General features: G+C 44.4%; 1 protein-coding gene across 4 annotated transcripts in view; it reads right to left on the bottom strand.

Moving 5' to 3' along the window:
• Positions 1-23,041, bottom strand: part of SCG5 (secretogranin V) — a 52,515-nt gene extending 29,474 nt beyond the window's left edge. For all 4 annotated transcript variants that reach the window (XM_069462015.1, XM_069462034.1, XM_069462025.1 and 1 more), the window contains exons 1-2: positions 22,973-23,041; positions 21,246-21,478 (exon numbers count right to left, since the gene is read on the bottom strand). In XM_069462015.1, coding sequence (XP_069318116.1) covers positions 21,246-21,471 — 226 coding nt within the window. In that variant the 5' untranslated portion in view covers positions 21,472-21,478; positions 22,973-23,041. The remainder of the gene's footprint in view (positions 1-21,245; positions 21,479-22,972) is intronic.
• Between the last annotated feature and the right edge of the window lie 2,457 nt (positions 23,042-25,498).

Below are 25,498 nucleotides of genomic sequence, written 5' to 3'. Positions count from 1 at the left end.
ATCTTTTTTATTAGGATTGATTTGTTAAGAGTTTTGGAATTACCAGGGAAGAGCTTTTGAGGGTGTTTGAAATCCATGATTCAAAACAGGGAGGGACACACTAGTGATGGGATCCGTTGTGACTTCAGAAGCAACCGGCCACGCCTCCCCCGGCCGCCTCCAGCCCGCGCTTGAAGGAGACGCTATAAACCCTGCCAAGGTTTTTATGCCCCTCTGGGCTTTAGAAGGCTCACTTCCCAGTGACAGTAAAACTGCCACGAAAACCGAAATGAGTTTTAGATGATACTGAGGGCTCATCTCCCACCAATGGAAAGGGAAATTGTCATTACAGACAAATAGTCCTTGGTTTTACCTAAAGGAACGTACGACCTCACAGCTCTGACTCCCCCTTTGCTGCAGGAATTCAATAAAACTAAATGTCACAATAAAAAATGAAATAAAACAAACATAATGAAAACATCCCCAGCTAAACTAAACTAGTTTCCCTCTTTACCCTGGGTTTATCTCTGTCTCCACGTTGTATCTTTCAGAAAGTGGCAGAAACCAGGCTTTTTTTAAAAAAAAAAAACAAAAACAACAACAGCAACAACAACAACAACAAAAAAAAAACAAAACAGAACCTAATGCTGATGGGAGCATTTAATTAAACAGAACAGGATAAAGATGGTGTCTTACCAAAACGGAAATAAAATAAATTTCTTGAGAATAGGTATAGATTATTAAAGATACCCATGTTATTCTAATTGTTTCTGTGGCATTAGACACATTTTAGGGGAAAGTGGCCCTGCTGCATAAATTCACTTTTAATTCATTTCAAGGAAGTGATTTGAGATTTAAGAGACTTTTGTGGGTGGGCACAACCACCACAATGTCATGTCAATCTTGAACAGTTTTTCATCCAGAAACCCCAAAGGGTTTGACTCCTGTAGCCATCCACCTCCCCATTTGATAGGCAGAGGGAGAAGAATGTGTACGAGAGGAAGAAGATTCTCTGAGGCCCAAATTGGAGACACAAATAGAGGCTGGGCTCCTGCAGCCGCCCTGGCCCAGATCCCAGTGGAAGGAAGACAGGTGTCGGCACCTGCCTTCCTACCTTATCTCCTGAGTTATACTCGGAACTTCCTTACCTCTCTCAGCTCCCTCAGTATTCCTTACATATAAGGAAAATATATAATAGATGCCCAATACATATCTGTGGATGGAATGGCCTCCTTCTGTGATCGTGGAGGGGACTGGCTCTCAGCAGGACACGTGTTATTTATACAAATGAAAGAATCTAGCAGAGCACGCATGACTAGGGATCTCGTTACTATGGTTAAAATGAAAGGCAGTTGGATACGATTCCTCAGATCCCAAAAGAGCGATGTGGGGAAGGATAGTGAGAAAAGAGAAGGAGGCAGAGGCAGTGACTCCCAGGCCCCGGGGCTGGTTGCACAGCCCATATATGACCTTCGGCAAAGAACTTGACCTCTCGGTGCCTCATTTTCTCTACTATGAAATGAGGCAGGTGAAAAAGATTTTCTCTAAAGTCCTGTCTTGTCCTGTGATCCCAATACCCTAACTTGTGCAGTGTGTCACATCTCGTATCCACTCCTCCTGGATGCTCACAGGGACCAGTCAGTGGCATGTTCTGGCCAGCTTCAGACTTCCTGTGCAGTGCCCTTTCCACTACAGCACCTTGCATTATAGATGTTTGCCAGCTGAACAGTACAGAAGGCTGACGTCATTGGTTTTGATGGCCTTCAAATATGCACTGTTGTCAAAGATGACAGTCTGACCTGAACCAGCGCGGCAGCCTGTAGACGTCGCATATGACAAGGCTGCAGCTCCCTTCCCACAAGACGGGCTGGAGTAGAAGCTGCAGCTGGTACAGCCAGTCTGCAGGGATGGGCCATTTTCTTCTCATGCCTTCATCCCAAACTGGTTTCCTTTCTCCACCACTTGAGCCCCACTGCTGACAGCCAGGCAGTCATTAGCAGCACAAGGGACACGGAAAAAATCCTAAGCAGCCCAGACTGCCCAGATCTACCAAATTTGAATTCCTGGAGAGATTGGGGGCCAGGAATCTTTCAAGTTAAGCTTCCCAGATGATTCTGATGATCCACCAGGCAGGAACGTCACTCTGCCCAATTAGGCCTGAAAACTCATATCACTGACTGAAATGATCAGTCTGCCTAGCTATCTGATGCCTCCTGCCACAGAGTCAAGCTGGTGTCGCGCTGGCTGGGGCGAGTGATAACAGGACACAGCCCTATCACAGAAGACCACTACTGTATGATTCCATGTTCAGAAATCCACACACACACACAGGGCAGATTAGTGGTTGCCAGGGTCTGGGGAAAGGGGAGCGAGGGGGCAGTAAAAGGGGCAGAGAAGGGGGGAATGGCTAAGGAGAATGGGGTTTCTTTTGGGGGTGATAAAGTGTTTTAAAATTTTTGATATGAATATATTAAAACTCATTAAATTGTATACTTTAAATGAGTGAATCATATAGTATGACTTATATATCAATAAAGCTGTCTCATATATATATATATATATATATGTATATGTAAAAGCAACCCTAACCTTTTCTTTCTCCCTCCACACACACAAACACACACGCTCATGCACACACATGTGCACCAGGCCAACTCATGATCACTGACAGGCTAATTACAGACGTCCGAGTAGTGAGGGGCCCCTGTGTGTGAACGGCACCTCACTCATCTGATGACGGCTGACTGTAGCCCTCCCCTAGCTCCTCCACGCCGGAGAAATCAAATTGTCCCGGGCCGATGGCACCACCTGGTGGTCATCGCAGGAACTCCCTCACGGGTGTCTTCCGCACCACCTCCTCTCTCGCCATTCCTCCCTCTCCCAACTTTAGGGCTCAGTAAATTCTAGGTTAGGTAATTTCCAATTTTACACAAAAAAACTATTCCCTTCTATCTCTTCTCCCACCTCTTGCCCCAAGTTTCCCTCTACTTCCGCTAAACAGCTTTAAAAACTTCAGTTTTAAGTCTTCATGTGAATATGGAAAGCAGCAAATCTTTAAGTGGTGAGACACAATTAGTTCTAATAAAGAAGCGATGAGTCTTACGAACAAATATTTCAGAGAATAAGAAAAGCAAACTGCTATATAATAGATGGAGAGATGTTCAATTTCATTGGTAATCAAATAATCAAATACAAATTAAAACAATGAGCTGTCATTGTTGCCTATCAAATTAAAAGATTTTAAAAAGGTAATATTCAAGTGAACAAGTGAGACAAGTTGCCCATGAAGCTAGGGAGAGCGAGCAGCCTTCCTGGGCCGACACTTACAGAAAACCGCCTGCCAGCGCAGAGGGAACGGAGCCTGCAGCACACGCACAGAGCTCAGCCCAGCTATTCCTTTCACAAGAATATTTAATATATATCCTAGAGATTTTGTCAGACAACCACACAAAGGTTTATGTGCAAGTATCTTAATTGAAGCAATGTTTATGATGGGGATAAACTGGAAAAACTCTCAATGTCCAACATTTGGGGAATGTATAAGTAAATGGCATAAACATGCAATAGGAAATAATGCAGTTACTAAAAATAATTACATTAATTTGTTATGATATAGAGAAAGGCTCTTGCCATAATATTAAGCATAAGAATCTAGAAAAAATATTAACTCTATGATTTAAAAAACAACATATATATGCATAGAAAAAGAGACTGGAAGAAAATGCAAACAAACATTGAAAATGGGTATCTCTAGGTGGTAAGATTAAAAAAAAAATCTTTATTTTATCTATTTTCTAAATGATCCAAAATGGCTTTTACTACTTCCATAATAAGCAAAAATACTGAAACATAAGGATTCCATCTAGTGTCCTTAAAGATACCCCAAATTTCCTTCTGAATGTGCAATGGGAGAAAAAATAATCTCTAGAGCCATAGTTCTCAACTGGGGGTCTGATTTTGCCCCTAAGGGGCAAAAATTTGGAGACATTTTTGGTTGTGGCAAATGAGGAACTTCCACTGGCATCTAGTGGGTAAAGGCCAAGGGTAGACGCAGCCCCCACAACAGAGAATTATTTGGCCCAAATGCCAATAGTGCTGATCGCATAAACCCAGCCCTGATTTGACTCCAGGACCTATGCCCCTTGGCTGTTTAATCTTGGCACATTGCTCCCCAGCTCTAAACCTCAACTTTCCCTAGTAAAATGGAATCATCTGCATATGATTTCTGAGGACAAAATAACAACATATAAACTGTCTGGCACATTGTAGATACAAAATAAATATCAGTTCCCTTCTCCTGGAACACTATTACCCAATTTTGTATTTCCTTTTGCTAGTTATTATAAAAAGAATACGTCTGGCTGGGCGGGGGTTCACGCCTGTAATCCTAGCACTTTGGGAGGCTGAGGCGGGAGGATCCCTTGAGCCCAGGAGTTTGAGACCACCCTGAGCAAGAGTAAGATCCTGTCTCTACTAAAAATATAAAAATTAGCCGGGCGTGGTGGCACGTGCCTGTAGTCCCAGCTACTTGGGAGGCTGAGGCAGGAGGATCGCTTGAGCCCAGGAGTTTGAGGTTGCCGTGAGCTCTGATGACACCACTACACTCTAGCTGGGGTGACAGAGCGAAACTCTGTCTCAAAACCAAAAACAACAACAAAAGAATACATTCTACCCTTTTAATTATATCTCAATCACCCATTTCATGTATAATTTTGGAGTCAGGCAAGCTTTGCTGTGCTCTCCTCAGATTCTAGAGCTTTAATATTAGGTGAATAGGATGAAAAAAATGAATTCTTGGCTTTACAACATCGATAATCAAAAACTCATGACGGCAAACGTCCTACGTACTGAGAAGCTGGCCTGCTGTCCCGACAGTCTAACAGAGTCTTCCCTGCAGTCGGAGGCTGAGTCTGGAGACCACTGAGAGGGGCACAAGGCATCAAAGACACGCGCATGGGTGTTGTGTGCGTCTCTCATCGCCCGCTACAGCTACGTGTGAGTGATCTGGGGCTCATCTACCCATTGGGCTTACTTGCATTTTTTTTTCCTGTGCTGAATGAGCTCTATTTATAAATCTGCTCATAGATATTAAAAACGATCTAGGGAGAGCAGAACTCTAAACCCCAGGTAGGCTCTTCCTTACTGCTTCTCCATCAGAACAGGGCTGATACCACTGACAGAGCTGCAGGCTGTTCTGCCAGTCGCCTCTCGGCCCTTTGGGTACCCTGGAGAGAGGCTGATGGTCATTCACACACTCCTCAATGCCTGAACTGAGGGCGAGGGAGGGGGTCTGACCTGCCCCCGAGCACGGGCAGTCTGAGAGTCTGAGGCAGGTCAGGCAAAGGCCTGGGTGGGTGGGCAGGCTGCGGGGAGCTGCATGATAACTCATTCTTGTCGGAGCCAAGGATCTGGCGAGCTACAAGGGAGGTGACCGCGCCCTGCCTGCAGGCTCCTCTTGCTTGTCCACAGTCCAGACCCTCAGGCACCAAAACTGTGCCTGTAAAAAAGTCCAGAGGCGCTTACCAGGTTCCAGAGTGCTGTACACAGACCTAGTTAAATGAGAGACGACTGCCAAAAATTCTATTCGCTGACCACACATGCAAAAAAAATCCTTCCGATATTAGTGTAATGTATCATTTACTATCAGAATAACTGCTTCCCCCCCTCCTTAGGAATACTTTCAGTCAATAGCACCTGCATTGTTGCCATGTTTTTGCACACTTCAGCGATCAAGAGGTATGCAGAGTCTGGACAAACTCAGCAAATGGTCCCTCCCACCATCTCCTGAAGGATTAAAAAAGAAAAAGGCAAGAATGCGACATACTGGAGAAGAGACCCACTGGTTCACTTTGGGAGACAGGCATCTCTGGTAGTTTACAGCAAAGGAATTCTTCCCGGGAGCCCCATCCATTCCTGCTGCTCCGGGGGAAAACGTTAGTCACTCACATCTTGTCCAAACCATGCAGAGCTTGTTGACACAGGCCTGCCGAGCTGTCGTACCAGAGAGATGGCATCAGGACGGTCCCCTTGGCCCCTGCAGGGCAGGCCAGCAGCCTGGACTGGCTGTCTCCTCAGCCACAATCTCAGTCTCATGCAAAGGAAAACTTGGACAAGCTACTGCGGGAAATGATCAGTAGTGCCACGAGCCTGCCACCAATCCCTGCTGGCAGGGCCCATCGCCGTGGTCATCTCAGACCCTGGACATGTTTCACTCTGCCTTGGTCAGATCAAAACCCAGCAGAAAACCTCCTCCTGCCACTTACTGCACCGCCACCCACTGGGCACTGAGGATAGTCTAACTTGCCCGGAGAGGTTTGTGACCGACCCTCTGGGAGCTTACAATCAAATGTGTCCCAGTGAACAACCACCTGGAAAACGTGGAGCTCCTAGAGGGGAGTTTCATGTCGCAGATTATTCAGCATGTGCTGAACATCGCAGGAGACACGTTCCCTTTATTATCTCTGGGACAGCCATAAATGCTGAGTGCCTGCAGAAATACCAGCCTCCATCCCCTGAGATCCCAATGGTGTTGGTGCCATCTGTGCACATATATGACCAACACAGAGAGAAAGATCCGACCCACCGTCCCACCCAATGCCACCACCACCACTGCTGCCAGTGAGGGTGTCTCCAGATTTGGGGCAGCCTTCTTATCTGCAAGGACAGAGAGGTGTTAAGGGACACTAGACAGGCAAGGTGCAGATAGGCCGTGGGAGGCAGGAGCTACCCTCGCTGAGCTTCGGGCCCTGAGCCCTACAGACTATGTGCCTCTGTCCCCAGATGTTCTTTAACTAGAGAAACTTGGTGACAGTCTTAAATGTGTCCAGCCTTCCCCGCCACGCCCCATCCCCTATAACCACCCTGCACTCAACACATGCTGGCTAAAAAGTATATTTCTTCTCACTTCTTCATGCCTGAATTACAATCCTTATGATCTGCATCTTACCCCTCCTGGAGAAGTCCAGCTCAAGTTCGGCTGATCTGTGACATCTTCTCTGGGGGCCAACACCCTATCCCCCTCCAGAACTCTAGTAATGGCCATATGACCCTTATACTGGGCTCTCAGCTTTTATCTAGAATGTTGCAGGTGTGCATTTTAATTTTTATGGCCCTTCCCCCATCTAGACTTCACGTTCCTTAAGCAAGGGCTACAGGCACAGCAAGAGGTGACAGATGGGCCCTGCTGCTCCTCTCGGCTGGTCCCAGGGTAGCAGTTTGTATCACACCCTGGTCCCCAGCTGACCTCTCTGGGGTGCAGCACTGCGTGGAGACAGTTCATTCTTCTGATCTTTCCTATGTTTTGTTATTTTTGCACCTCTGGATGCTTCTAGACTGAAGTGCCAACGGAGAACGCTGCCAGGGAATGGGAGAGTAAGGGGGAAAGCAGCTGAACCCTGCTCCGTGCCCGATTTTTTGTAAAACTGCTCAATTCCTCTGGTCAGAGTTTAACCTTCATAAATGGTTAAAAGAAGACAATGTCTGACTCTCACCTATTTTACAGAGATCTATGTAAATAAGCCAGATGCGTGTTTATCGGTTTTGAAACAAATCAAGGCCACAGTTCCTGGCATGTAGTAGGCATTCGGTAATTATTTGTTGAGTAAATAATAAAAGTGGAAATGTGTTAGATGATATTATGATAGGATGTTTGGTTCAGGGAGTGTATCAATCGCGGGCCCCGAGAGATGCGTGTGGACAGCCTGCTCTCGAGCCACCGAGAGCAAGCGCTCCGATTCACCTGCGTACCTTTCCCGCACTGACGCTTCTTATGTGCACACGGACATGCTTCACTCTGCACTTGGCAGTTGAATAAATAGTCTTCTTGACTTAAACACGCTTCTGTAAACTATTCATGGCAGAACACAATATTTATAAAGTCACAAGGGCAAGAAATGGAACAGAGTGAGTTTGAATATGGAAAAGTTGCTATGTGTGAGTTTTTAGGAAGCATCCGTCCTCACTATCGTCACATGTTCCTAATTCCTAAGGTCAACGCCAGCAGGGAGCAGAGCACTTCACAAGGCCAGTCGGGAAGCTGATTCTTCTGAAGTTTAACATGCAACTATTTCCCAGGCCACGTTTAGGAGAAGGACACAGGGAACAGGGAAAAGGAGATAGAAAAATATGACCACCTTTCAACCCTGAAGCCACTTACACCTGGAAATGTACATTATACGATGAAAGAAGCAATGATTGTGAGAATCATGTTTTATACCTATATAATATTTTATATTTTCCCAAATGCCTTTACCTACAGTATTTAATTTGACTGCCATACCAACCTTGTGAGATGGAATGGACAGCTTATTTCCATTTTGGGATTGGGAAGGGACTAAACTTGGTAGAATTTAAGAGACTTGCTCAGTGCCACAGCTGGTCTGAGCTAGGACTAGAATCCCTGGGCTTGCTGCCTCAGTGCTCTTCCTGCCATGCTGTGCAAGACCAGCCCCCCAAGTCCCCATGCCCCTTCCTCTCTAAACGTCGCATGGCACACCGTGGTCAAAAGCGCACGCTCAGTCTTACTTGTGGAGCCAAGCTGTGGTCTGCTAAGCCCTTCCAGCCTGCTTCAACAGCTTTCTTTATGAACTGTGTTGCCCAGGGTATTTGCACCAATTTGTTCCAAAAGGGCAGTTTGTCAAAAAATTTGTTTCCTGAAGCTTCATGTCCCTGAAACACCATCCGCCCAGATCTGCATGTGGTTTACCACGACTTCCAGCATCATTATAGCTTCTCAGCTAAATATCACAGGATTATACAAGTCTACGGGGACAGAAGGCAGCTGGTTGGAGAGATGCATTCAAACCTAACACGGCCGCTCTGCCAACTAACTCGTAAAGCTCAAGCTGTGTGACTGCGGGCAACTTTAAATTTTTTTTAACCTTTCTAAAGGTTATATCAAATGAGACAGAATATAGAAAAGTATTTTTGAAAACCATAAAATACATAAAATGTAGTTACCACTATTCCATTTCCTACATGTGCCTGCTCTTCTTTGTCAATTATCTGTGGAAAACCGTTCGTTGCAGCGACTCGGAATGTTCTCGTTGCCTCACCCTTTCCCAGGTGGCATGTCTCAGGTGGCGTCCTCAGCTCTGTACGGACAGAGGAGTCTGCCTGCCACAGCTTACTCGCATGCAGACTTGACAGAGCACTGGGGAAAGGCCCACTGAAGGGCAGGGGCGGCCGGCTGGCCAACCCCGAGGCAGCGCTAAGTGGCCAAGTGATGCCTTCGTTGTCAACGAGAAGGAAGGAAGGGATTTTTAGTCCTTACGGTGCCGGGTGCTTAGATTTGTCTTCGTGTCCAGCCTTGCATGTGAATCATATGGAAAGTTGGGGTGAGGGGGAATGAGGACCAAACAAACCAACTATGTTTCCCTGAAAACTCTCTAGGATACGGGGATGTCAAAGTGCACTGTTTTGGTCCATTCAGGCTGCTGTAAAAGAATACCTTAGACTGGGTAGTTTATGACCAACAGAGATGCACCGCTGACAGTGGTGGAGGCTGGGAAGTCCAAGATCAAGTTGCCGGCAGATTCTGTGTCTGTTGAGGGCTTGTTACTCACAGATGGGGCCTCTGCCTGGTCTTCTCATGCGGCAGAAGGGACAAACAAGCTCCCTCAGGCCTCTTTTATCAGGGCACCGATCTCATTCACAACAGTGAAGCCCTCTGACCTAATTCCCTCCCAGAGGCCCCACCTCTTCATACTATTGCACTGGGGATCAGGCGTCAACCTATGAATTTGGGGGGACACAAACATTCAGACCACATTACTGTTAAAATGCTCCATGCAGACTTACAGGCTGTGAGGGCTGGAAAATCTTGAATGGAATTAACACTAATCTCATTTGCTGCCATCTCAGAGGTCAGTATTGTTTCAAGGGAGCAAACACGGTGAGGTCATTTCAACAAATAACTTAGTGAGTGTCTATTATCTGCTTGGCCCTGTCTAGACACTGGGGACACAAAAAGCAAGGCAGATGCTCTTGTAGAGCTCATAGACTAGGGAGGCAAGCAATTGCTCACCATAAATGCCGAGTCACAAAATTTAAAGGAAGCAAATACAAAGAAACATCAACAATGAGCCCAGCAGTGAGGATCATCCTAAGGGATAAACCTATTTCACAGTTTTGTCAAAGTTCAACCCTGTGTGCATCTACACAGGACCTATAGTCAACTAGCCTAAGAAGAAGTGTGATGTGCTGGCCAGAAGGAGAGAATGCCAGGGGCTAACTTAGATCTGAACTCACAGACAAATACTAGCTGTGCAATGGACTGAATGTTTCTGTCCCCTCCAAAATTTATTTGTTGAAGCCTAATCCCCAATGTGATGGTAAGAAAAGAGGCCCCAGAGAGCTCTCTCGCCCCTGCTGCCGTGTGAGTACACAGCGAGAAGACGGCTGTCTGTGAACCAGGATAAAGGTTCTCCCCAGACCCCAAATCTGCCTGCACCTTGATTTGGACTTCCCAGCCTCCAGATCTGTGCAAAGTAAATGTTTGCTGTTTCAGCTACCCAGGCTATGGTATTGTTGTTATAGCGGCCCCAAAAGACTAAGACAAACTATATCCCTAGATAAGTCACTTCTCTGAGCTTCTTTCTCCACATTTGCAAAACGTGGCAAGGAAGCCTTGCCCTCCTCGCCCATCTCTGGGAAGTGATCGTGAGGGGTGAGGACACTGTCTGTGGAGACAGTTTGGGATCCAGAATCTATAAGGAAGTAATCAAAAGCACAGTTTTGTCTTTATGTGGATTATAATCATTATCCTTAGAAAATAGGGGCTTTCCAGGTGGGGTGGCTCACATGTGTAATCCCAGCGACTCTAGAGGCTGAGGTAGGAGGATCCCTTGAGGCCAGGAGTTCAAGACCAGCCTGGGCAACACAGTGAGACCCTCATCTCCAAAATAAATAAATAAGTAAACAAAAATAAATAGGAAAATGGAAGCTTGATGCCAGCTGTGTTACTTAATCGTATGTGTCAGCCTGCCTATGTTATAGTGCCAAGTTGCTTGGTCAAACACCTGTCTAGATGTTTCTGTGAAGGTATTTTTTAGACAAGATTAACAATTAAATCAGTAGATTTTGAAAAAAGCAGATTACCCTCCATAATGTGAATGGTCTCATCCAGTCAGTTAAAGGCATTAAGAAAAAGACTGAGGTCCCCTAAAAAGGAAGGAATTCTTCCCCTAGACTGTCTTCAGACTCAAAATTATCAACTATTCCCTGGGTCTCCAGCCTGCCAGCCTGCCATGCAAACTTCCAGCTTGCCTGCCCACCCCCACTTCCTTAAAATAACTCTCTTACTTTCTATATGTCTATCTTATTTGTTGTGTTTCTGTTTCTCTAGAGAACCCTGACTAATACATCTGGGTTCTAGTGACATCTGTGAAAATACACTTGGGCACAGACTTGCCCAGGCTCCAACCCATATGGAAGATAATATTTTGCAATGCTTGCCCTATAGTCAGACAACTGGCACAGCAATTAGCAGTTGCTATGTAATAAACTCAATTTCGGTAGTTGTGCTGGTTTTCTATGTCCCTCTTTGCCATTCTAAGAGCATTTTATTTATGGACTGAACTGAGGATCTCAGATGAGTCAAAATTCACACAATTCAAGGGCAATATTGATCAAAGATGATGACAATTTCTGCACTTCAGCTAAAATGCAATAAGCATTGTTTACAATTACTAAGCCTACTACTTCGAAATTGTGATTCTTGTCAAGTTATTTTGGGGGATCATCTCACATTTTGTGCATGTAGTAAGACTGCATGAATTTTTTTATATCACACTGTTTCAAAGATGTGTAAAATGCTCATACAAAATTCCCCAACAGACCATTAAAATTATTTTCCATTTTTGTTCTAGGTTTATGCCCCACTAAAACATTTATTACCCTTAAGCAAAATAGGAAATAGACAAAGACAATACTCTAGATCTTTTCAATCTTCAAGATAGCAAGGAATTTATAACAAGTAAATATAAAAAGCTTATAATATAATTAGTAAAAACTAGTAGATTATATTCATAAAAAGTTAAAACCAGTGTGGTCTGCAATTTTAAAATATCAAAAGACGTATCAGTGAGGTGTATGAGATGCACAAGCAGGCAAAGAAAAGAGATTTGGGAGACTGATTGCATTTCATTCTTGTATTCTTACTTCAGTTGAGCAGGTGGCCTGAAAGCAGAGTGCCCACAAACACCTGAGGCCAAAACCTGGAAATGTGTGTGTATCCCGGTGTCCCTCGCCTCTTCCCTGTCTTCCCAGGGGAGGACAGACTAAGACTGAGGCCTCCCCTGTGCTCCCGTCCACAGCCCCTCCCCCTCCCCAGCTGCCGGCTCTTCATCCCACATCTTCAACTCCCCCTCCACTGGGTCTTGGCAATTAGCCCTTCGACAAGCCCATCCTAAACAACAGCCTTAATGAAAACCTCCCTCAGCTCTACCTCACCCACCTCCCCCTCCTCCCACAACTATTACTCACTCATCTCCGCCTTATCTGACATTCTGGGAACACATTGTGTCTTCTTCCTTGTTTCCCATTGTCATCACCGCAACCCCTGCAGTGTGGTTTCGCCCCGCTCCGCCCCAGCGCCAGTGCTGCCCAAAGGCCCCCCACTTCTGCGCTGCTACACCCAGCGAACGCCCCACACCCAGTGGACCTTATTTCATGTGACCTCTCTGCTGATTCTGACAACGGTGACCACTGCCCCTTCTTGGAACACTCTTTTCTTGTTTCCTTTACTTCATATTTCGGATTCTTCTCCTTTCTGGCCAAGTTTTCTCAGCTTCCTTTGGCAATTCTCCATCTACCTGGCCACTAGGTGTGAGTCCACCAGGCCTTTGCCTTAGGGGCTCTGCTCTTCTCCCCTGGTAGCCTCACCCATTCCCGTAGCACAGCCACCACTAACACCAGGACGCCTCTGAAAATCTTTCTCTTGGTCCAGACACCTCTCCTGTGTTATAACATCTAAGTGCCCTCTAGACACCCCAGGGGACCTTAAACACACATAAAAATCATTATTTTTATCTTTTCTATTCTGCTCCCCACTCCCCAACAAAAAAAAAAAAAAAAACTCGCCTCCATGTCTTTTGAATTTCTTGTTACTATCCATGCGATTGCTCAACACGGAAAACTGAAAATCATCCTGGGACTTTAAGGATTTAAGTTCAGAGTGGGCTTGAGGTAACCCCAAAGGACATGAGCCAAACTAGAGGCCCCAGTCTGCTCAAAGATAGCGCACGAACCCAATGTTCCCATCGGTTCCCCCCAGGATGGGGATAACCTAGAAACAGATTTTAGTGGGATACCTGGGTCAGGTCAGCCCCTGCTTTCTCCAGCTGCAGAGAGAGACTGGCCAGAAACTAAGTGAGGCTCCAACCATTCGCCTTTCCTGGGCTCTTCCCCCCCGCAACCCTCAAATGGGAAGCAACTGTTGCCACCCTGTGGCAAAGGGGAGGTACTGCAGCTTCTTCACTTGCCTCTTCAGGCAGGCTGTCTTACACAGAGGACTTTCTCCACCTGATACTTATTAACAAAATAATCTTGGTTCTAAGTCGAGGTCCAAAAGTCAGTGTTATAAAAAATAATTTGGGTATTTTTATGTTTGGTAATATAGGTTTCAAATTATTCGGAACCCTCAAATGCAAACATTTATAAATTTCTATCTCAATGTCTCAATATCTGGTGTTATGGCACTATCTGGTGGCCTAGAGTTTGGGGAAAATGAACAGTTGGCACTGAGCAAACATCTTTTACCTGAAGCTGTTAATGTTCTGAAAACTAAAGCACATTTTCTGCTTGGATTCTTCCAAGGTCAACATCAGTGTCAGCTGGCAGAGCCAGTTCTGACGCCCAAGCATCCCGGTCTCGTAGCAAATGGTTCTCTGAATAGGTCCTTTGGGCAGCTGGTGGCTTTACTTGTCTCTGGGGTTAACAAAACAACAGCAGCCATTTAGTTATGTCCTAGGGACCAGTGAGCAACCTTGGGCTTGGGGGAAAATGGCCACTGAAATACAAGGTGCACCAAATCATTTCTGAACTGTATTGCTAACAGATGAGTAATAAAAAATAAGATCAGGAGCAAGGCATTAAAGATTTAAAATGTGTTGTAAAGTGGAGTGAAGTACATGTTGAAGAACAGCAGGGGAGCCTCCCTTGGTTTCTGGCTAGTCTCTCTCTGCAGTTGGAGAAAGGGCATGGAGCTGACTCAACTCAGGTACCCCACTAAAATCTGTTTCTGAGTTATCCCCATCCTAGAGGAACCGGTGAGAACATAGGGTTTGCGGGCTATCTTTGAGTGGACTGGGGCCTCTAGTTTGGCCCATGTCCTTTGGGGTTCCTTTGAGGAAGGAATTCAGTTCCTAACAGCACCCACTCACAGTGTGTAAGAGTGGGCTGGATGCTCCATTTTATATGTGAGAAAACTAAGGCTAGCAAAGCTGCCAACGTCACACACAGCCAGTAAACACTATGGCCACGACTCAACCCCAGTTCTCCTTACCATCCACGCACATGCTCTTTTCTTCATATAACACGAAATAGGTCCCTGTTCAGGTGTCTTACTTTGTGTTATTGTTTTGCTTTGGACTAAGAAATCATACATTTGAAAGGTTCCTCAGCAAGCTGTTTTTTAAGGTACCCAGGGAGAAGTAAAAAATAAACCCCAATCCTCTCTGGGTGTTTTTGGCAAATGCTTCCATGCCCAGGGACCGCTTAGCACTATGAACCACCACAGGAGGCCGGCTACCAGGTTTCAGTTACCTTCTAAAATAAACATCTAGTCTAGTTCGCCCTCTGCTGGTGTAGCCCTAGAACTGCAAAAGTCCTTCCTGTTTCTCTGCAGGTGCTGTGCAAAGGGCACAACCCTTGCACCATGGTGATCACCGTCACACTGAATTCTAGGTAAACAGACATTTTTGCTGAGCACATACCTCTGAGCTCATGGCAACAAACTCTAGGTAGATTTTTAAAAACACAAAATAGAAATGGAACATTTTCCTTGATCTGAATGGAAAAAAAGACTTGACAGATCCAGATGTCAAATGGCATCTATGCACTTATTGCCACCAGATATTTTTCCCTGGTATTATATATTCATTCCTCACATATTACTGAGGGCTCACTGTGTGTCTGGGTGTAAAGCAGTGAATAAAACGGACAGAGCCTCATGGAGCTCACATTCCAGTGGGTAGACAATAAGCAAGTAAATAAACATGGATTATAAATGACAAAAATGTCTATGGAACTTAAAAAAAAAAAAGGACACTGCAGCAGAGAATGGGGGGCACTCAGAGCAGTCAAGCAGGCTTTTCTGAGCAGGTGACTTTGGAACTGACACCTAAACGGGAGGATGCAACTAAGCAGAGTGGGAGGAACAGCCTGTGTGAAAGCCCCGCCGTGGGACGAGACCAGTGTGACTCAGGGCCAGGGTGGGAGGGCAAAGTAAAAGGGGAGGGTGGACAGGAGCTGTGGATCCTGGCAGGTCATGGCAGGAAGTGTGATTTTTATTCAGGGTACAACAGGAAGCCACTGATGGAATTTTAACCATGGGGGTGACACTGATCTGATTTAAATTCTTTAACTCTGCCTTTCCTGGGGAGAACAACTGGAAAAGGAACAAGAGTAGAAACAGGAAGACAAGTTAGGAGACAATTTCAGAAATTCATGCCCGTCACAAGAGTATCTTGGCCCAGGGTGTTTGAAGTTCAGCTAGAGAGAGGAGGACAGGCAAACTGTAGATGCATTTTAGAGACAAAAATGAAATAAATTGCTTATAGTTATAACACGTGATGAAGAACATCAAGGATTACTCCAGGTTTTCAGCTTGCGTGTATTGTTAAGTGGTGGCAGTATTCGTTCAGACAGAAAAGGCTGATGAAAACAGGTTGGGGAAGGCGGTGGGTAAAGAAATCAGAGTTGAAACATGGTAACTAAATAATTCACGTAAGCCTACAGATATACAGGAAAGGAGTTTGGGCTGAAAATACAAATACTGGAGTCATCAGCCAAGAAATGGATTTAGAAGCAAAAGAATAAATGAGATTATCTAGATGGAGAATTGAAAAAAATAAGAGAAGTGAGCCCTGCACTGAACCCTGGGGAACTGAACATTTAAAGGCTGCATTAGAACAGAGAGAGAAACTTGCAAATGAAACTAAGAAATGGTTAAAGGGGAAAAGGAAAGGATGAAAGCCCAAAGTGTGCCATCTTGGCATATCTTGACAGCTTGGCACCAAAGGCAAGAAAGAAAAGGGTTTTAAGAAGGGAATGGTCAAGTGTGCTGAATGCTGCTAACAGACTCAGTAGGATGAAGGCAGAGAGAGTTGGTGAAATTGGCATGGAAAAGAACAGTTTAAAAGGCATCTCAAAGTTCATCTGTGCAAAACTGAACTTCTGATCTTCCCCTGAAAACTTGCTCTTCTTGCACAAAAATGCTCCTCCTCCAGTTCTTCAGGCCAAAAATCTTGGTATCACCCTTGACTCTTTCATTCAGCTTCTACCTTCAACCCACCAGCAAATCCTGTTGGCTCTTAACTTCAAAATATACCCATAATCTGACCACATGCCATCACTTCTAAGGCTATCACGGCAGCTTGATTATTACAATAGCCTCCTAACTCATCTCCTTAATTCCAGTCTTTCTACAGGTGTATTTTCAACACAGCAGTCAGTGACCCTTTTTAAAAGTAGCCTCATCACAGAACTCTGTTCAGAGCCTCCAATGGCTTCAGATATATTCAGAGGAAATGCCCAAGTCCTCACTATAAGACCCTATGCGATCTGTCCCCACACACCCAACCTCCCACCTCCCTTTCTTGCCAGTACCCCAATCTCATCTCCTCCCCCTCTTCTCAAGTCTTTGGGCTTCAGCCACACCAACCTTCTTGTTCCCATCTTAGGTATCCTGCATTTGCTGTCCTCTCTGCCTGCAATGGCCTCCTCCATATATCACAGCTAACTCAGCTCTTGCAGATTTTCACTTACCTTCCAGTGAGGAGTCCCCAACCCCTATTTTAAGTTGTTTCCTCCATCCCCTTCCTCTGCTTTATATTTTATAGCACTTATAACCACTTCACATATTATATATTTTATTTCTTTGTTTATTTAAGGACTATATGTCACAACCCTGTCACTTAGAGGATCGTGTTTATTTCCTTGGTACCTAAACCAGTGGTTGGCACTCAATAAATACGAGTTGGTTTGATGAATGAGCGGTAGGAACGGTGGACTGCAATGGACCACAAGAGAATGAGAGGTGAGGAGGGACAATCAGCTCGTGAGGAGAGGCTGCTGGGAAAGTGAGCAGAAAAATGGTACAGTAACTAGAAGGGCTATGGGATCAAAGAAGGGAATGTGACGTTACTGACTTAATGGTAATTTATACTGATAATACATCCTGTACTAAAAGGCTAGTTTATAATCCTATGCTTGAGAGCTAATATACACCTTTGATAATGAGATTAATAACATCTAAGGATCACACAATTTATTAAAGTAGACAAAATAAGACAGATGTTCGTCTTCTGTGTGCCATGTGTTGCGCAGTGAACAGCCCTGCCTGCAAGGAACTTAACATCCAGTAATCATCTAAAGAGAGGATGATGATGATTCCTTTAGAAGTGATTTCATGCACTGCAGTCATCCATGCTAAAACTTTCTTTTTGCTTCTCTGGACTAGAATATTACCTGCTTACAGGTAAGTCAGTGTAAATCCTACCCCTAAGCTAAACAAAAGCTTAAAGTTAAGTAATTTGCTTAAAGTCACACCACTAATAAATGATGGAGCTGGCATTCAAATCCAGGAATCTCTGGGAATAGTTTATGTTCTTAACTACCACGTTAAATGTGTGCTGAAGTTGACACCAGAATATGTTATCGTCAACTACAGAATACTGTATTATGCATATTCTTTCTATAAAAATTAGAAAAAAGCTTTTCCAACCTGGTCCTTCATAATAAAATCCTAAAATAAACGTTGGAAGGGGCGTTTATTTTATATCTATGGGGGGGGGGGAATCAGCAGTGGTGTCTGAGTGGAGACAATGTAAGTAAATGGATGAGTTGAAACAATGACTTATTCTCTCACATGAATAAGTATCAGATCACTCAACAAATTAGATGTCAAGGTCCAGGACTGGGAAAAATCCAGGTTTCTTATTTTGTTTCTTTTGCCCCAATGTCTCTGGACTGCATTCTCTCTGTCAGTTTTCATCCAAGCTGTAACTGGCAGAATTCTGAGATGACTCCCAAGATTTCCACCTGCTGAGCTCTGTGTAATCCTCTGCCTTTGGGAAAGGGGGACGGGAACTGTGACTATAAGGGATATCACTCCCTTGTTATATGACAAAGGTGATGCATGACACACTGTGTTATATTTAGCAGACTAGAGGGATATTCTCCCTCTGGCTTTGAGGAAGTAAGCTGCTGAGCTGTAAGAGGGCAAGTGGCTTACAACCCGAGGGTGGCCCCTAAGAGCTGAGGGGGGCCCCAGCCAGAAGCCTACAGCCAGGAAGAAAAAGAGGCCCTCAGTCCTACAATGCAAGAAATTGAATTCTGCCAACAACCTCAAAGAGCTTGGAAGAGGACCCCAAGCTGCAGCCCACATTGCATCTCGGGTCCACACCTGACTTCAGCCTGGTGCGACTCCGAGCAGAGGGTATGGGTAACCCGCGCCAAACTCCTGACCAGTGGACAGAAATAAATGCCTGTTGTGTTAAACCACTACATTTGTGGTAATTTGTTACATAGTGATAGAAGAATAAAACACAAGTCAGTTTTCGTTCCTTCCACAGACACTGATGAGGGAGACCTAAGATGGCTTTGTTAGCACATTGCCCCAAAGGTAATAATGGAAACAGAGTTTTCAATTCTGAATTGTCCTAATCCATGCCTTTTATACCTCCATGTCTTTTCTCTTATGGTTCCCTGATGAATACCTATTCCAACTTCAAAACCAAGGCCAAATGTTTTGAGGCCTTTCCCTCTAGCCGCCCACACCCACTCGAGCAGATTAAACTGCTCCTACTCTGCTTCCATGGCAGCAGCTTGTTTGCAAATCTTCCCAAACACTGGCCGGGATGCACTTTTAATACTTCTATTTCCCTTCCCTCACCTCAGATGGTGAATCTGTTGGGGCAGAACTGCCCCAGTCTCCTGCCTAGGGTGCTAAATAGTTGGATACTGATGGAATAAAATGAGAATCTGGATAAAGACAGGCTTTTGATGCCAGGGAGTGGCTGTTTCTTTTCTAGCACAGCTGATCAGGCCTCAGGTATTAATGGAAACTCGGAGAGCCTTCTCCATGACAACAGCTTGAATAAGCAAGCACTTCCTGTGTTAAAAGGGCAGACATGCATTATCTCAAAAGAGCTGGTCTGAAATGGGTAAGTGTGCTCCAGCAACAGGTAGCAGGTGCCGAGAAGGATTTTAGATTCTTCCAAAAAGGAATGAATGACAGGAAGCCCTGTCTGATTTGTTCTGATTCAAGCCCTAAGGAGGGCTTGCATGCTTGCTGATTCAAATCATTTGTGTTAATCCACTACTGAAATCAAATGTCAGCCTAAATAGCCGACAATCTCACAGAGTTAGTTTTACTCAGTGGCTTGAAACTATGAGTAACAAGACAGAAATGAAAGTCATACATCAACAGTATTCATGGCATTCAGAGAACCCTGGGGGCAGATAGCACTGTTAGGAAATCACAGACTCGGGCAAAATTCTGCATGAGCAATCTGTAAGGAACAAACAGCATTCACTGGGTGTATGTTTTGAGAGAATTCTCATTTTTCTTTAGGAGCCACTTCCATGGGCAAACGCTTGAACTGTAGGGAAATGCTCCCTGTGTTTAACCTAAATGTGCTGCTTTAGCATTCCGCCTCAGTGGAGAAGATCATTCACAATTAGAGAGGACACAAAGCAAGGTATGGAAATAAAACACCTGATGCTGTATCACCAGCTCATAGGAGCTAGATTCTCCTTATAAATAAATCACTAAACAACAAACAAAGTACTGCTTTCTGGGTTTTCTTCCCACCCACGGTCTCACTCTATCACCCGGGCTGGAGTGCAGTGGTGTGATCATAGCTCACTGCAGCCCTGAACTCCTGGGCTCAAGCGATCCTCCTGCCTCAGGCTCCCATGTAGCTGGGACTACAGGTGTGAACCACCATGCTAATTTTTAAATTTTTTTTGTAGAGACAAGGTCTTGCTATATTGCCCAGGCTTGTCTTGAACTTCTGGCCTCAAACAATCCTCCCACCTTGGCCTCCCAAAGTTCTGGGATTATAGGTGTGAGCCACCAAGCCCACTCTGCTTTCTAATAAAAGTATTCCAATCACATTGACAAAAACTTAAAAACTTGGAAAAGTTCAGAGGGGAAATGGTCTTGCCACTCTAAAACAATTCAATTATTCTTAAAATTTTTTTTATATTTTTAAATATTTTCAAAAGTTTTGGGCATAAGCTCTTTCCCTTTTTTTAAGACAGAGTCTCACTCTGTTGTCCCTGGTAGAATGTATTGACGTCATCGTAGCTCACTGCAGCCTCAAACTCCTGGGCTCAAGTGATCTTCCTGCCTCAGCCTCCCGAGTAGCTGGGACTACAGGCATGCGCCACCATGCCTGGCTAATTTTTCTATTTTTAGTATAGATGGAGTCTCGTTCTTGCTCAAGCTGGTCTGCAAACTCGTGAGCTAAAGCAATCCTCCTACCTCTCCTCCCAAAGTGCTAGGATTTCAGGCATGGGCCATTGCACTGGCTGACATAAACTCTTAATGTCAGTACCTCTTCAGGTCCCTTGTGGGCGTATTGGAGTCATTCCTAAGAATCAAGTCAGATCCTGTAGGTTCTACATTTTGAGGATCTTTTACAAGAACTGGCTGGCACTGGCTTAAGGAGGCAGCTATCTGGGGACATAATTTCTTTAAGATTAGCAGTGGGGCAAAAACCAAAAATGTGAGTCCTGGGTTCTAATCTTTTTTCAGGGACAACATTAGAAGCTCCTTCATTCTTTCAACAAATATTAATTGAGCAACTATTATGTAAACCAGACTTTGTGCTAGGTGGGAAGGCTACACCTGTGAATTAGATAGATAAGGTCCCTGCTTTCACAGGACTTATATTCTCATGTGGGTGTGTGTATGGAAGTATGTATACACTGCGTAGAATAAGACAAAAGGGAAAACAGAGGAAGTAGAGTCTCTCAAAAATGTATTAATTATTTTAAATGGTAATGGAAACTTGAAACCATCAGAACACAATAAATACCTTCGATGCTCTGTGGGCCCACAAGATTCATGGCCTGGTGAGCTGGATATTCCACCCGTGGCCTCGCAATGCCCAATTGCTCCATAACACCATGGAGCAGCCTCTGGATATCTGTTTCTGAGACCCGGTCAGGGGTCCGTGGGTTATAGGCCAATGCTGGAGTCCATCCAATAGCCAGCCAGAACAGCAGGCCAGATAGCATGGTAGAGAACATCACGGAGACCATTTTTAACCTACAGAAAAAAGACCAAACTTATATCTACTGGCCACAATTGAAAATTGTGATAATATAATTGTGATGATGCAATCATGTAACCACTCCAGGTTGTGGTTCGAGGACCACCCGGAAAGGGACCACAAAGAAAAATCCTCAGAGGTTTGCTTTTGTCTTAAGTGTCCATGCCAGGCAGGACATCACCGTGGGAAGGGATTAAAGAAATGAAGCAGTCAGAGGTACCCAATTCCCTCTGTCTGCATTCTTGGAAACCTAGGCAGTTCTCACTCATGTTTCTTCCCCTTGTAGCTCCCTGAAAGTTCCATATTACCCTTTACTTCACCACTCTCTCCCTCTATTACTTAAACAAACAAAAATTTGCTTCAAGTTTCAGAAAGAGAGAGAGGGTGACATCTTGAGTTTTGCCAGTCTCAGCGAAGGAAAAGCTAACAGGAGGGAGTTCGGAAAACACAAACGGTAAAGAAGCTCGGAAAGGTTAGGAGTGGTGGTTAAAAGCGGGGGCAGCGAACATCTCAGCTTAGCAAACATCTAACATCCTTGAGATCCTGAGGGGAACGGAAATACACACGGCTCGGGCCCTGCCCTGCAATCTGGCAGGGGAGATGAGGGATGCTTGCTCCGCCTCGTGCTACCTGATTGACCTTCCTCGGAGTGCCTCAGCTTCCTTCTCAGCAAAAAGGGAAAAATGAAAGCATCTACCTGATAGGGTTGTTGTGGGAATAAGTGTGTGAATACACGTAAGAGGGTTTAGACAAATGCCAGACACAGAGTGGGCCCCTATGTTGCTGCTGTTATGTTGGTAATATTGCCTTAAAGTTCTGGGGGTTAGCATTTGGGGAGGCAGGAGCAACGAGAGGGAAGACAAAGCAGGTGAAGGCGAGGGAGAAAACTAGTCTGGGGAGTCAGCCTGTGCTAAATGATGGCTTCTATGGATGTGCCTGCAGAACTGGGGACCGGTATCCACGCAGCTTCCCCTGCAGCTGCTTACCCTGTTTTGGACGGATGCTTCAGGCAGCAGCCCTGCAAGCCTCCTTTTGATTATTCTACAGGAAGTGAGAGGAGGCAAACTGTGTATTTTCTTTCCTGAAGTATTTATACTCTCTAATTTCTTTTTCTGGAAAGGAAAAGCTTTTACCAGCCATCACTAGATACAAAACGTTGCTCCTCAAAGAGCTGAGAACAGCTGTTCATTGGAACAGTTCCGATGGAAAGGGCCGGAGACAGACGCCAATCTCTCCATGCCTCTCCATTTTCCCCTTGTCCGCTCTGAATGCTGGGGGTCTGTTTCATTTCCACCCCAGCCAACGCCATTGATTTGAGAAACTACCCCGTCTTCTCCCGCTGTATTCCTTTCCCCTTGTTTATAGCAAACCTCCTAATCCGCCACCCATCCTTTGTCTGACCCCAGCCTCTAGGACAAGCATTTCAGCAGGACGCCCTCCCCCACTCGGGTGGGCGGCAGGAGGCCTAGCCGGCATCGGGCAGTACTCACCGAGGGGCTGCCGGGGGAGCCTACCGCAGTCCGGGCCTCGGTGGGGGTCGGGCCAGCAGCGGACGAGCTGGATAGCTCCTGCGTCACCTCCCTCCGCAGCTTAGCTCCGCCCCGGCCCCTCCTCCAGCAGGTGGAAGTCGCCTCGCCAGGGCGCCACAGAACGCATCCCAGGTGCGTGTGCCTTTCACCAAGAGCCACACAGCGCTTCCACCCACGTATTCTGCGTACAAACTTCTTGACTATGAAACCTAGAGATCTTTCTGCACCGACCTCCAGGAAGGTCATTCACCTCCTTTCTCAATCTCAAGCAACTACAATGTGCCCAGTCGCTAGCATAGCACATGTTTAATCTTGCCACACTCTAGGAGGGGTGTGTGTGTGTGTTTAAGTCTTTTAGCTTCAAGAGGGAAGAGACAATGAATGGTAGGAGTGAAACAAAAGATGAAGTCCTAATAACTCTTAATGATGGCTATGATAAGGTATATACTGCTTTCAGGAGCCCTATTGAGCTGGAAAACTATGGGGATATTTAATACAAGCTGGAAACTTCTGTTAAAATGCTAAACTTGAAAACCGAAAGAATATTAGGTCTGAGTGTTATTTCTAAACTTCCACACCAACCATAAAGTAAAATTCCACTTTGGCCTGAAGAGAAACCATACTCTCAGCATATTGCAGAAATATGTCCAGGTAGACCCAGAATTATTTTCTGTTATTTAACAGGGCTTATGGAGCACCTACTGTGTGCAATCTTGAACATTTGGAACTTGTTCAAATGCAAAAATTGAAATATAAAGCCATACAATACAATATATATAGTACTGCAAATTACTTTCATCAAGACTGGGGATGTCTTTTAAAGCTAAAAAAAAAAAAAAAAAAAGGTTGGGGATAGAGTATCTGGGAGTCTGAGAAGAACCAAGTAACTTGGTGAGTTTAGAATCTAGATTTCTTTACCTTAGATCTACACAGCAAACCCATTATCATCCATAGCAATCCTAAGCAATGAATAGAGACTGGCAAAATTCATTCATGAGACACACGGCCTTTTGTTTTAAAGTCAAGCCTACTTGTTAGTGTTTTTTCTTGCATGCATACTCTTATGTTTCCTGCTGTTTCAGTGCATGCTAAATCACAGACCATGCTGGGGTTTAATATTTATTATTTTTTGAAACAAGGTCTCACTCTGTTACCTGAACTAGAGTGCAGTGGTGTCATCGTAGCTTACTGCAACCTCAACCTCCCAGGGTCGTGATCCTCCCGCCTCAGCCTCCTGAGTAGCTGGGACTATAGGTGTGTGCCACAACGCCCAGCTAATTTTTAAACTATTTTGTAGAGATAGGGTCTCACTATGTTGCTCAGGCTGGTCTTGAACTCCTGGCCCCAAGCGATCCTCCTGCTTTGGCCTCCCAAAGTGCTAAGATTACAGGTGTGAGCCACTGTGCCCAGCCAAATATTATTGATACATAATGAGATTTTTTTCGATTCTGATTATTACTCTAGCATTGTTCACTGTTACCTTCACTTTATGCTTGGAAAAAATGAAGTCACGATTTACTACTTTTGTGTTGATTGGAAATTTGACTGAAATACACCAAAATGCCTATGCTTCATATGAAAGTTGGTATATTAAAAATAAACATATATTCTGGACTTGATAATTATTAAAATTCTATATTAAATTCTTAGTGATTATAGAATGTGGCCAGTCTACTAATTTAAGTTCTATGTAGTAAATTGTAGTTTGTTGCTCATAAGATAACCAAGTTAATATTAGATCTTTATTTACACTTATAAAGTGAAAAGATTCTTTGAAGTTACTACTGCACGTGTCCATTTTTTACTTTGTAACATATATTTGTATGTTTATATCATTTTATCAAATAGCCCATGAAGTTGGTAACATTATGTCCATTTTGTATAAGAAAAAAATGAAAACATAGATTAAATCAAGTCTAAAACTCAACTTCCCTGACTCTCCAGTTACCATGCCTCCAAGCTATACATTTTCATATTCCTATAATACTCTGTATTGCAGCTTTCAGCTAACAAAAATGGAGGTGACGTGGGTAGTTTTCTAAAAAAACACATTTTTCATTATTGATTCATCCCTCAGAAAAGCCACTAATTCAGGTGGTTTGTACCGTTAATCTCCTATGCCTTCTTCCTGAATTAGTCTTCCAGTTAAACATTTCATCCCTCCCTCATGGATATAAAATGACATTAATACATTTATAAAAATTCAAAAGTGAAGTTAAAGTGTTTATACCAGACAACATATATCTCAAAGTGTATGAATGTTGTCTCTACTTAAAATTAGAAATACCATAAACATCTGAAATGTATATCTAGGCTATATTATAAACCTATTTGATATCAGATGTGTATATCTACAGATTTATACAGTCTTTATATAAGTCAGCTACTTAGTCAGAGAAGGCACTGATTCCTAGGTAATGAATACAGAAACAGGAAATAGCTTTGAAATAAAACAGATATACTGGTATCAAGTAGAGCTTGGTAAAG

This window comes from Eulemur rufifrons, chromosome 2 (assembly GCF_041146395.1).
Source record: "Eulemur rufifrons isolate Redbay chromosome 2, OSU_ERuf_1, whole genome shotgun sequence".
NCBI lineage: Eukaryota > Metazoa > Chordata > Mammalia > Primates > Lemuridae > Eulemur > Eulemur rufifrons.
This window is presented reverse-complemented; position numbering and strand designations above follow the sequence as displayed.